Here is a 14,485-nt window from a genome sequence, read left to right as displayed (position 1 = left end):
GTAACCGTTAGAACCGCTCTTAGAATAAGGTATATTGCAAGCATTTGTCTCTCATGGTGTTATTAATGAATTTACCAACGAATTCAACATAAACTATTAACAATGATATAAACTATTAATAAAGGATTTCCTACAATTTTTTTTTTCAATTTTACTTTTAGTAACTTCTTTTCTAAATTTAAATAATTATTCAAAATAAAAAATAAATACAAAACTATTTATAATTAAATAAAAAATTAGTAATGTAACTACTTTAATTTTAAAAAAAATATGAGAAAATCCCTTTATATTATTGTATAGATAAAATTTAAAAATTATTCATTTTTATAATGACTTTTCCGAGAAAATTATTTTATACTTGAATACAACTTTTTCTGTTGTAAGAAAAAAGTAAATATCAATATGAAAGGATTTTCTCTTTTAGTGTATAGAATATCTTTTTCAATTTCACTTTTTTAATAACATTTTAAAAAAATTAAATTAACTAGGTTATCTTTTTTACTGCATGTAATCTAAATTTAATTGTTTCTTAAATAAGTATCTTATCATCTTAATCTAACAAATGACTGTTTATATAATTTAAGCTACTTTTTAAAAGTAAATTAATTAATTATAATAAAACTGACAGAGAACCCATGTGTTTCTAATAATTAATAGATAAAGAAATTGGAAATTTTCTTCTTTTTCTTTAATGGGACATTAAACCTTGAGTCAAATGTAAATTTTCTTAAATGCATTAGGAGGTAGGAGAACGTTATCATAAAAGCTTACTTGGTTGCAACTTGTATCTAAAATTGAACCTGAACCTAGTCTTGAGTTGTTCAAGTTGACGTTGGTGTTGGTGTAACCGTTAAGTTGAGCACCATCCCCAGAGTAATTGGAAAAGTCAAAAGGTGGCACATTTTTCCGTGTTTGACTTTCCCCGATTTGAACACTATAAATATCCACCACCTCCTCTTTCTCATCTTCAACAATACCAAATCAAAACCATTCATTCATTCAATCATAAGAAATGGACGAAATCGACGTGCCTCCCTTCTTCCTCTGTCCTATCTCCCTCGAACTCATGAAAGACCCCGTGACAGTCTCCACCGGAATCACCTACGACCGCCACAGCATCGAGAAATGGCTCTTCGCCTCCAACAACGACACGTGTCCCGTCACCAAGCAGCCTCTCCTCCCAGACCTCACTCCCAACCACACCCTCCGCCGTCTCATCCAGGCCTGGTGCACCGTCAACGCCTCCCATGGCATCCAACGAATTCCAACGCCCAAGCCCCCCGTCGACAAAACCATCATCCAAAACCTTCTCAAAGACGCTTCCGGCTCCCCAAACCTCCAGCTTCAGTGCCTCCGAACCCTAAAATCCATCGCTTCCGAGTCCCAAACCAACAAACGCTCCATCGAATCCGCAGGCGCTGTTAAATTCCTAGCTTCGGTTATAACCAACACTGTAAACTCCTGTTTAGACGATGACGTGGAGCTGGAGTTGAAAGCAAGCGTGGCGGATGAAGCATTGAGCTTGTTACACAACCTTCACTTGTCCGAACCGGGTTTGAAGACTCTACTGAGTCACCCCGAGTTTCTAAACTCGTTAACCAAGGTTATGCAGAGAGGAATCTACGAGTCACGCGCTTACGCTGTTTTTCTACTGAAGTCGTTGTCGGAAGTGGCGGAGCCGGTGCAGTTAAATAACCTGAAACCGGAATTGTTTGTCGAACTGGTTCAAGTCCTGAAGGACCAGATTTCGCAGAAGGGTTCCAAGGCCACACTTCAGACGCTGATTCAGGTGTGTCCGTGGGGGAGGAACAGGGTGAAAGCGGTGGAGGCCGGGGCGGTGCCGGTTATCGTGGAGCTTCTTCTTGAATACAGGGAGAGGAAGCCCTGCGAGATGATGCTCGTTGTGTTGGAGACTCTGTGTCAGAGCGCGGACGGGCGCGCGGAGTTGCTGGCGCACGCGGCGGGGGTGGCGATCGTGGCCAAGAAGATTCTGAGGGTGTCGACGATGGCGAACGACAGGGCGACGAAGATTCTGTTGGCCGTGTGTAGATTCTCGGCGACGCCCAGCGTGTTGCAGGACATGGTGCAGCTGGGGGTGGTTGCGAAACTCTGCTTGGTGCTGCAGGTGGACAGTGGGAACAAGGCGAAGGAAAAAGCCAAGGAGATTCTCAAACTGCACGCCAAAGCGTGGAAGAACTCGCCTTGCATACCTGTGCACTTGCTTGCTTCGTTTCCAACCAGTGCGTGAAAGAAACGAATCATACCAAGTTTCTTTTCTTTCATCGCCGATCAATCATATCAAACACTCCGTGTATCCATTGGTTTCAGGTCGGAACAAGTCACACGACAAAGTTGTTTCGTATCAGATCAAATGAAAACCAAACTCATTCATGATTTATCCACCACAAACACAAACCCCTTCAAGTCATTTTCCACTTTATCTCATTCCAAAACCTGCTCAAAGACTGATCCTTTCTTCGATACCAGTGAAAGAAAACTGAAATTAGATCACAGTTTTGAGTTTTTCATTCCCTGCTTGGTCGATTCTTGTTTCTTGATTTTGGTGTCGTTTTTCGTGTACAGATTTGTTTGGAAACAAAGGATAGCTGTGGGCGTCAAATGTTGCCCCCGGAAGAAATTTAGAATTTATTTGAATTTCATTTAGTGGATATACGACACACTATTTCATACTGATATTCCTCGTCTTCTTTTCCCTCCCTTTATCCTCCTTGGTTGTTTTTAGCATTTTGTGAGTACAGTTTTTATTAACTTGGTTGTTTTAGAATTCTAAATTGGTATTTATGTAGTTTTTTTTTTCTCAAATATGTACTTTTTAAATAGTAGGATAGTAATGATTTTCTTATAGGGTAATTAGCAATATATTTAGGTGCTATTTTTGAATTGAAAATAAATATTTTCTAATTTTTTTTATGAAAACAAATTAAAAGTCTTATTGATTGTTTTATTTGTAAGACTCTATTGTAATGTTAGTGTTAATTGAAACATTTTTAGAGTACATTATCTATAATTTAAAGATAAAATCTTGTAAAAGTAATAAGTTAGAAGAGAGATTAACATTAAAAAGTAAGGTAGTTTTTTTTTTTAAAAAAAATGTTAATTTAAAATAAGCTTATCACTATCAACTGAGTTAATATCATAATAAATTAATTAAATGTTATGAATAAGAACGACAAAGTATTATCTTATCAAGGTTGCATAAAAAGATCGAATAGCGGTTTATAAATTTATAAAAACAAAAAAGTCTTCTTGATTAAAAATAAATAAAAGGTACTTATTTGAATAATGAAAATTGATAATCATGACAGAGGACACTATTATACCTTTCAATAAAAAAATAAAAGTTTACTTTGTATTTTATTGTGATTTGCTACCTCTTTCTAATGCGATGGATGCGAATCCATTACAGATCATCAACGTGATTCAACCAAAAAATAAGCACACCTTTCCTCTGTTCCCGTTATTTATTTTTCCCACGTTTTGATGCAACTATTTTTACAACCAATGACAAATATTGAATAAGAAAGTGTTTATTAAAGAACACTTTTTCATTTTAAATTTAAGTTCTATTTATTTATAATATATATTACATTTTCTGATACCAAAAATACCAATTGCTATTAATAAAATTGAAAATATAATAATACTTTAAGGCAAACGAAGATGTCAATTATACTGCCTTTCGAATCACAAATATAGCTTATGAGAGAGAAATTGAAACTCTTTTTACCTCTGTTATAAATTGATTATATATGTCACTATACATACAATTTTATTATTTAATGTAATTATTTTCTAATTATAACAATTCAAATATTTATTAAAACTTAAAATTGTAAAATTAAAACTGTATTTCATAAACTCATAAGTGCTTCTCAAATATGCTTCTAATTTGTCATTTTATTATAAACCCACATTTGAGACATAAGTATCAAATTGTATCTTTATGAGCCCTATATATTCTCAAGAGCAAAATATAATATTTTTTTAAATCAATTGAGTATTCAATTGTATTTTGAAATTTATCCATTAAAAAATATTCCTATACGATATTTGATAAAATACACTAACAGTAAAAAGAAAACAATATTCATAAAATATACAAATAAAGATTGAATTAAAAAATAAAATACTTGTTTCTAAATAAACTCAAATCTACTCACCTTGAAAATTTCTATTTCATATAGATTTATGAATGTTGAAGTGAAACCTTATCATGTAGTGACACACAAAATACATTAATTTCAATTCAAGAGAGGTAAGTTAATTTTCAATCTTTAATATAAGGCACAAACACTTATAGTAAAGAGAAGTAAGGGATGATAACTACTCTTTGTATGATGTTTTTCACTGTCCTTTTGTAGAAAAGGGTTTTAATTGCCTTGCTAATGAGAGAAAAAGATTAAGGTTACATAAAATGAAGGTGAAAGCCTAAGAATTGTGAGATTATAAAGTTTGATGCCCGTCAATATTAGAAAAACTTTGTTGGAAATTGGTGGTTTTTGTTGGTGATTTGTCGAATACTACAAGGCACAAACACTACACCCACCCAATCTTCATTATGATAAGTTAGTGAGAATTTGGATCCTCATAAACAATCTTTTTTCCAAGAAATACTTAAAATAAAGAAATATGGAAAGAGGCCCACGTTGTTCCTGCCTTGAAAGCCCAAAATAATGTTGGGGCAGAAGACGATGCATTACAAAGCCAAGCAATGGTTGACGAGCAATGACTGATGAACAATGATTGGTCAATTAACTCACTAGAACGCCTAGGTTGATGAACTCACTATAACACCTAAGTTTAATTTCGATGCAATGAACCCTGGCCACAAGCGCACTGGTTTAATGAACCCTCGTCGACAAGCACCCTAGTTTGTTGAACCCTTGCCAACGAGCACACTGGTTTGCTAAACTTAGGAAAGCGAGTGCATTGATTTGTTGAACTCAAGCCAGCAAGTGCACTAGTTAGCTAGACTCAGGTGACCTTGTGCACTGGTTTGTTAAACCTAGGCTAGGCTTGCGCACTGATTTGTTGATCCCAAGATAGCAAGCTCATTGGTTTGTTGAACTTAGGCTAATGTGTGCACTAGTTTGCTGAACTCAGGTTGACATACACACTGGTTTGCTGAACCTAGACCCTGGTTTGGTAAACCCAGGCTGGTGAGCACACTGGTTTGCTAAACCTTGACCAACGAGTGATGACAGAATCAAACACTAGTTGGATGAACTCAGAATGCGATGTTTGATGAATAAGAACATGTAGTAGAAATTTGAGGAAATTTAAAATCGTGTCGCAGTTAAGTTTAGGAAATTTAAGGAAAGCGTAGGAAATTTGAAGAAATTTGATTGTAGGAGGAAAGTTAGAAAATGAAAAGTGTATCATAATTTTGTGGAGGTCCTAAACCTCTTTAAAAAAGAATTAAAATCTTCACTATTATTAGCTTTCATACAATTGTAACCATGTTAGTTTCTGAGTATTGTTATAACCTTTACAAATAACGTCCACTAAATATCAATTTTTGTTGTAATGTGTTTATTACACCAATTTAAATACTATAATATATTTTTATTATTAGAAATTAATTACATTTCATAATTTACATAAAGATTAGTATGTTATTAATTCATACAAATGAGAAATTTTAATTTCCTTGCTAATTTAAACTGATTTTAAAATTTTTAATCACTCTACTTAAACTGATTCAAATGGTGTATGTTTAGATATAAAATTAAAAGTGTTTTAAAAAGTTTTCTTATCAATAAACTATGTTTTTAATAAAGTTTTCAAAGTTTTTAATAAAGTAAACTCATTCATGATCCTCCCCTTGACTTTTTTGTTTTTGTTTTTTTTATTATTTCATTGAAGAGGATCGGATCTTACTTAAAGATAAATAAACTTACCAGTGAGCTAAAGTACCCATCAAACACTTATTTTTCAACAATGTTCATTTTTTTTAATCATACAAGGTTTTCTTCAAAATATATAATGGATAATTCAGCAGATTCAAATTCAGGAAAAAAAAAAAGTAAGTAAAACGAAGGTAACATCTGAAATCACAAGAAACTGAATTTATTCGAAATATAGGTCACCATTTGACAACATATTAACAAAACCGTAGAGAGCCATGGAAAATTATTTGAATGATGCGACATACTAGTTGACTATTCCATAAGTTAATACTTTACTGTAACTTATTTCACACAATAACTATTCTTAAATTTTGCGAAAGGTCTCACTTATTTTTTAAAGCTTTACATATATTATCATATTTTGAAGTATTTGGAATGGAAAGCAACGTAAGTTTAGAATAATAAGAAAATTAAGTCATGTCCATCACCTCTGTGTTAGGGAGCTTCAATATATACATATCTCCATACTGAAAAAAGATATTGTTCGTTTTGGATCAAACATTCACGGATTTATTTTTGGTATCACTCCAAAAGGTTTCTTACCTAATGGAGATATTTATGTATATATAAACTCATGTTCAATACTTTTTTTATCCGATGTGAAACTTTGTTTGTATCCCGACAATATGCATGGAACTTAATTCTTTAATATGGTTTCCCCTTAATTTGAAATGAAATCTTAACCTAGATTTTTTCCATTTTGGTATGCGTGGAATGAATACCTAGTTTCTGTACTGGAAAATAGAAAGTGTCAAAATCTGTGAAGGGTAGTTGAAGTTGAAGATGGTGAAATCGTTATATCTAGGGCACATATATTTTACTATATGTGAATGCCCTCCAATGGAGGACAGGTCCAACTTTATGGCTCCGACTGCAAAAGTGAAAACAAAGTAGAATTCTTAAACAAAACATTGATTCCTTTGATTGCGGATTTAAACTTGATGAATTAGTCATTCTCATTTGTCCTATATAGATTTTTATTTCTTGTATTTGACCTCACAAAACAATAAGTAAATTTACTGGTAGTAGTTTTCAGGATGAAATAAAATATCTCATATTTTAGTATTGGTAAATATTTATTATTTACAAATATAACAAGTATTTTAATATCTCTTTGTAAACAAGTTGAATGTAATATCATAATATTTACATTTACTAATATTTATTTTTTACAAAAAATATTAAAATAAAAATTTAATTTATATTTTTTAAGTTAAATTAAATTAAGATTAAATTTAATTTATGTTTTATTAAGTTTAATTTAATTAAAATTAAATTTTAATTTATATTTAATTTAATTTCTATTATACATTATATTTTGTTTTATAATTATACTTAAATTTTATTTTAAAATTTTTTAAAATATATGTTTTTAAATATTTATATATATATATATAGACACACACGAGTATTTATAAATTTTAAAATATTCGCATATATTTTTTATTTTTTGAACGGATATTCATGAATTTTTTTTTCCAGTTGGCATCTTATTTTCGAGTAAGGTTTTAGTGATTGTTATAATCTTGAAAAACTAAAACATGATTAGAATTATTTTATTCATTGCTATTGATACAGTAATAAATCATTTGGTTCTACCCTCTATAAGAAACTTTGCTTATGACATGGAAATTCACCAAAATTCACAATTCATTGAGATTTCTTGTAGTGTTGCGATTGCTATAGACTTTATGCATATCCACTTTGTTTATCTATGTAACTCGTATGCAGAATTTTTGAATGGATCTATTTAAATAATAATTCTGTCAATTTAGATTTATAGCATATATTGGTCTATTAAATAAAGCACCACCATGGCCTTAAAATGCAATCTACCAAGAGATCTTAAATTAACTAAAGGCTTATTATGTTTTAGTATCCTGAATTTAAGATTAATTCTCAAATTCAAAAAATTATTTTAGTGTCTTGTGTTTAAACAAATAATACCCCAAAATTACTATTTAGAGATTGAAAAGTGTTTAAAAAATGTTCTAGTTCCCATTTAGTGACTACATTTTTTTAAGGGTTAAATATGTTTTTAGTCCCTGAACTATCAAGCGATTTTGATTTTAGTCCCTACTCAGAACTTTGATGGTTTTTAGTCCTTATTGTTTTGAAACTCTGAGTAATAGTCCTTAAAATTGGACGGCGTTAACTTTTATCTCACGTGGCTAACGACCAATCCACGTTTTATGCCAGCTATGAATTTATTATGTGCCATATTTTGTTTTCTTTTTATTTCAAATTTGCACAGAAGCCCTTAATTTCTTCTATGTTTGCACTTTGATTCTTTTCTTTTCTTTTCTCTGTTTCTACTTTGTGCCTTCACCTGGAACCTTCCATTAGCCAGAACTGAATTGGTGGACACTGAAGGTAAACTTCTTGGAAGTTATGGCATATACGGTTTGAGGGCAGTTATAATATCTGGCAATGGGGGTGGAGTACAATATGCAGCAATCCGAAACTTGTCCTTGGCCCGTTGTCCAAAATCCCATTCCTTTTCTCTATTGGTTGAATTTTAAAAGCATAAAAATCCTCACCCCAGACAGAGCAATGTTTCCGTAGTAGCAAACAAAGGGTAAAGAAAAGAAAACTAGACCTACCAACCAACTTCATTTTGAGACAAAAGGTGGAAGGAATGGGAGGAGCATCTGGGAAGATGTCGGTGAGATGGGGAAGTCTGAAACGAGCCTCCCAATCTTGCTGGAACTTTGTTTTCCAATCGGGGTCGCTGAAATCAATGCCGGAAATGGTGCGACTCAGGCTGCTCACCTCCGCAAAGACGCCGACGCGACACTGTTGACTCTGGTTTTCTCTATCGATGGTGGCGGCACAATTTGAAGGAGATGACGGTGGCGCTTCTGCTCGGAGTTTGCAGGTGGTTGGTTAAGGTTTTTGTGGCGACATGGAGGCTAGGTGGCGGCGACCTTGCGTTGGAGGTTCGACAGCGATCTGCGTTTCCCCTTATGTGTTTCTGTACTGTCAGATGGCTGCCCCTTCTGAACCCTAATTGCAGTGTTAATGCTAAAGTGTAAACATCGTAGAAATTAGGGACTTCATTGCAAATTTAGAATAAAAAAAAAGAAAACGTGGAGAGAATAAAATCACACTTGGCATTAGACGTTAGCCACGTCAAATAAAAATTAACGCCGTTTAAAATTAGGGACAATTTATAACAGTTTCAAAATTATAAGGATTAAATGCCATCAATGTTTCATGCAGGGACTAAAACCAAAAATCAGTGAAACTTCAGGGACTAAAAACATATTTAACCCTTTTTTTAATGTTAATAAATAAAATATTTGTTTAGAACTTCAGAAACCTTTGAAACATGGAGATAACATGATCTTTCTATCATATGAATTAAAAGAAAGAGCAATTGAAAAATAATTAAAGTGGATATTCCCAAAACTATGACCCTTTTACTTTTCAATTGTTTTAATGTAATAAAAAAATTGCGGATCAAAAGTTCCATTGCATTCGTTGGTTTAAATCGATTTTATTCTTATAAGACATTTTTAAACTTTATTAATGCAAATAAATTATTAGGATTATATTTTTCAAACTAGACGTTTTTATTATTTAAGTATATTTTTTTTTGTAAAAGATTAATTTTTTATTATATATTTTTTTAAGTTTTGCTGGTTGTTTGTTACTGAAATTCTATTCTTCTTTTTAGGAACCAATTCTACAGTAACAATTTTTTACAAAATTTCTTTTAGGAACGAATTATTAGTAACAATTTTTTTTAGTTAATAAATTTTTTTATTTATTTATAATAAATTAATTTATTAAAAATATATTTTTTATAAACTTATGTGAATATAAATTAAAAAATGTATTTAATTTAATATTTATAAATTAATTGAGAATAAAAAATTTAAAGATTGATTATGATAAATAAGATCATTAAAATATATTGTAATCAAGCTAATATAAAAATTATCATAATAAAATATTATAATTATGGTTGGTTTTGGTAAAATTAATTTTGATAAATGTATATTTATTTTTTTAAATAATTTATGTAATAATTTGTTTTTGTGTAATAAGTTCCAGAAATCAATATTAAGAGTTAGAAATATTCGAAAATAAAAAGTAAAAAATTAGTAATATGAATGTAGAAATAGGTTGAAACCGTCTTATAATCCTTATGTTTGTATTGGAATTTCTAGTAAAGTTTTAAATTATTTCAATTTGAGTTCTTATTTTTTTAATTGTGTAATAAATATACCTTTTTTATTTAAGTAGACAAAAACAATGTCAAAGACGTGCTTATGTGACGTAGGTGATGAGTGAAATTCATATTTAATTTATTTTGTGGAGTTTTATTTAATTTATTTTTGAATATTTTATCTGTCTCTCTATTCTTCATACACCTGCCATGTCATCATCTTCAACCTCAGACACCCTAATTCTTCTAGCCATCATCTTCTGCCATGCTTTGCCATCGGACCAACCAACCTTAAAAAGAACCACCTCGAGGTGCAAGAGTGAATTTTAAACCTTTCATCGCGCATAGAGAGAAAATCCTAAAATCGCGAGTTCCATCATCTCCTCCGCGAAACCTTGCCTTCATGAGCCGCCTACATCTACCTCATCGAGTAACTACCGTGAGAACCAACATTGTCCAAAACCTGCAGAAAAACCTAATCACAAATCTGTGAATTCAAACCACTTAAATCCCTAATCTCACCATGAAGCACATCGCCTTCATGGAATATGCAAAAACATCAAAATCACAAAACCTAGATTACGAATGTGTCTTCTCCTCCATCGCGGCTCCATAATCGTGCCTCCATAAGCCAACATATCACACTTGCAATCAAAGAATCAACAAGAAAATCCTTTATCGGAGACCAGGCAGATCTCCACGCCAAACCACTACTAACTTTGCTGTAATCCAAAATCGTGCCACCGCAAACCACTCAAGTTTGTTCCTTCGTAATCCATAAAGCCCAATAGCAAGTTCATCGCGAATCAAAAACCTATCATCTAAGAAACCCAAATCCAGAACAGCCTCGCACCACCAGATCTACTTCGCACCTTCATTCGCAATCCATACTTCAGTGTCAAATACAAATATAAAGTGCTATATTTGTCTTAAAGTGCAGTATTACATATAAATATCCTTAAAGTTCTATGGTTGAGTTTGACGGTCATGACAAACTTCAGATAATTGTGATGATGACACGAGCGATTGTGTTGATGGGATGATTAGTTCTGGTGAAGGAGTAGGTTGTTGGGTATCTTCATGGGTAGCTTGTTCGGTTGGTTTGGGACAACGACTCCTGTTGTGCCCAACCTCCCTATATAGCCTGCGTCTCTTGCACAAACCAGCCTTGGTCAATCGAGAATCATCCTTTTTTATCTTGCACTATTCCAATCTTCTTTTCTTTTTAGGTCTTTCAGGCATAACCTTTTTGGTAGGAGGCATGACATTTGGATATGGTGTTAGGTCCCACATGTTGTTGCCATTGATGGGGTATATGATTGATACATATGTTTCTTTATTGGTGGACTTCATAAAGCAAGGTGTAATGAACTGTTGTCCATCAATGTTGAGAAACTTCATTGCGGTTAGCGAGTGACAATAGGGAATTCCTGTGAGGCTCCATCTCCTGTAGGGGCATGACAAGTCGTCTATGTTTACAACAAATTTGTCTCCACTATGGGAGACGTGTCTCACTTCAAACCATTTATTTGCTGACCAGCTGTGAACAAAAATGAAGAAAGTTTATAATAATGAATGAGGAAAGTACAATACAACTCAGAAGTGGAGAAGAAAGTTTAAGTAGGAATCCAGTTCTTGGTTGATTGGAATTCCTTTGTAAATCTAGTCTGGATCTTTGGACAAATTGATCCTGTAAAGGACTGTATCTTAGACCTTTTTTTTGCCCATCTTTTCATGATGTACACCCTGATTTTTTCCAGCATTGTTATGATTGGTTTAGTCCTGGTATGAAGAAGGACACTGTTGAAAGCCTCACTCATATTGTTGACCAATGTGTCACATTTTGGTGTTGGACTGAATCTGGACCTTGACCAGTATCTATAATAACAATGAAAATGAAGAACTAAAATAAAGCACTCAACTGAACGGTGCCTACTGCCTGTAGTCGTTCGGCTCCTTCCCCATCACCGCAACATGATATGAACAATGTTCAAACATTTGTAGAAACATACTTAATACAATAAGTGCTATAAATTAGAAAGTACAAAAGATAAACCTTGGAGGGATGGCTGTCAAATGCTTGAATGCGTCTTCATTGACATCTTTAATGTTTCTCATTTCCCTCTTCCAATTTTGTGGATGAGTAGTAATAGCTGCCCTCCACATCAGCCGTTTCAGATTTTTACCAGGAAATTTCTTCCTAAAGTTAGAATATAAGTGTCTCACACAAAACCTCTGGTCAACACTAGGAAGTAGTTGTTGTATGGCTGGTAGTAGACCCTGTGGTTTTAAAATTATAAAGAACAGTTACAACCATATGTAACTAAGGAATTAATGTAGGAAAGAACCAAATTAAATATGATTATTACCTTTTGTTGGTCTGACATAAAAGTGATTGATGAACATAGTTCTTGATCAAGCATATGTATCACTTCAGCCTTAGAAACAACATGTTCAACGTATAAATAAGCCTATATAAGTTAGCCATAATCATGGCACCAGTGTCATCAATCAATTCTTCCAACCTATTTTCCAACACTAAACCCCCTACACAGTACCATAAATGTTTAAAATTATCATATCCAAAACTTTTCACTACACTAACAACCACAAAATAACTCCACATATCAGGGTCAAAGGACAAAGTTGTTGTCTCCCCTTCATACTTCAAGCTACCATCATTAATGAACTTCCCTCCATGGTGGAAACAACATTCAATAGCGTCGTCCATTACGCACAACACAATATAAATATATTTACACACACCTATTGTGCAAAAATATAACGACAAAAAAAAATTAAAACAATAACAAAACGCAGTCACACAAACTCAAATAACTTTAAACATACATGGGGCACAACCAAAACGCACTCAACCGAACGTAGACCAAACCATATATTAATGGGGGACCACTAAAACACACTCAACCGAACGCAGACCAAAACCATATATCAATGGGGGACCACCACCGAATATTGTACTTTCCCAACTATAAAAAGCAAGACGATAAAGCACAAACACTGACCTCCGTTCAGATTAACCTTCACTCACCACGTGCTTCTGCCTCGCGCTTCCAACGACACAAGGTCCCACAGATCACCTCGTGCTTCAACTTGTTCCAGTCGCACATGCAGCGTTATCTCATGCCGATGTTCTTCATTGACCAACACTTGCGCTTCCAATCGAAGAAGATGAACAACGACTTTCTTTTCTCCCACGAACCCTAAACCTCAACTTCCCCCAATTTCAATTCCATTTCGCAATTGCAGAGGACAATGGGGCTTTCACCACTTTATTTTATTTCATTTCCAACTTTGTCCTTAGTTAAAAACGTGTTTTCACTATGTACACTGCATTTTTTAATTGAAAAATAAAAAAATACAATTCAATCACGTTTTTAATGCCACGTAATAAAAAATTACACTGTCAGCATGCCACGACACACCCTCCTTAACGACGTTTCATCAATTGACGGAAAACCTTTATTTGATTCAATTTTACAAAAATAAGGACTCAATTGAGACGCCGAAAAAGAAAGGAACCTATTTGAGATTCTGACCAAAAATAGAAACCTAAAAAGACATTAAACCTAAATTAAACTCCAATTTCACATCATAACTTAAATCCCATTTCCACTTAATAAACTTATTCACATCACTTGCCAAGGATATCTTGATGCTTTTTTGTCTCCTTATTTATTACATATTTTAAAAAATTGAGGATTCAATTGAGAAAACTTGAGACTTAAGGAATAAATTAAGATTTTAGTACAAATGTTATGAACATCCGAATATAACAGTGATAAAAAAAGATGTTTATACTTATTTGTGATCCAGACTCGTTATTTAATTTGTGCTGAACACTTTATTAACATCAATTTGAAGTTCGTAAAAATTATATTGTTTCCTTCGTTCCAAATATTCCAAATAATTACCACCGACTGACCGACGTACACATTCAAACTTTTGTTCCATTTGTCATTCATTCCTAGAAGTTTGAATTGAGGTAACAATTATTCTTTGCATTGTTGTGGTGTTCTAAACTAACCCTAGACCAATTGTAACATATCTTCTATATGTGCCCAGACACCCTACGACTGAAAAATAAATGAGTATTTGATTCGTCACCATTTATACGCATTACACATCTTTTACTTCCCACAACTTCCTCTCTATAATTTCATTTTGTGTCTTACTATGCTAATTTCACAAGGTAGATTTTTGTTTGAAATAACCCTTCGTTGTTCATGTATATCTGTAGAATGCATCCATCTAACTTTTGCATCAATGTATTCATCACATATTTCTCTCGTTTGAATGATTCTCCTTTTCATTCCAAATTCCATTTCCAATGATATTCATATTATTGTCTTTCATCTAG

At 33.0% G+C, this 14,485-nt stretch overlaps 1 protein-coding gene across 1 annotated transcript; it reads left to right on the top strand.

Moving 5' to 3' along the window:
• The first annotated feature begins 984 nt into the window (after window positions 1-984).
• Window positions 985-2,694, top strand: LOC124819818 (E3 ubiquitin-protein ligase PUB23-like). The gene has a single exon (XM_047291405.2). It carries the CDS (start codon window positions 1,013-1,015, stop codon window positions 2,246-2,248), a length of 1,236 nt encoding a protein of 411 aa, XP_047147361.1. The 5' UTR covers window positions 985-1,012; the 3' UTR covers window positions 2,249-2,694.
• Window positions 2,695-14,485: the final 11,791 nt, after the last annotated feature.

Source organism: Vigna umbellata, chromosome 8, assembly GCF_029865625.1.
Source record: "Vigna umbellata cultivar VRB3 chromosome 8, Vumbellata_1.0, whole genome shotgun sequence".
Taxonomy (NCBI): Eukaryota; Viridiplantae; Streptophyta; class Magnoliopsida; order Fabales; family Fabaceae; genus Vigna; species Vigna umbellata.
Note: the sequence above shows the minus strand (reverse complement) of the source record. Positions and strands in the feature narration are given on the sequence as shown.

Bases quoted from the DNA above. Each gene is read 5' to 3' on its own strand.
- LOC124819818 (XM_047291405.2), top strand. From the start codon at position 1,013: ATGGACGAAATCGACGTGCCTCCCTTCTTCCTCTGTCCTATCTCCCTC.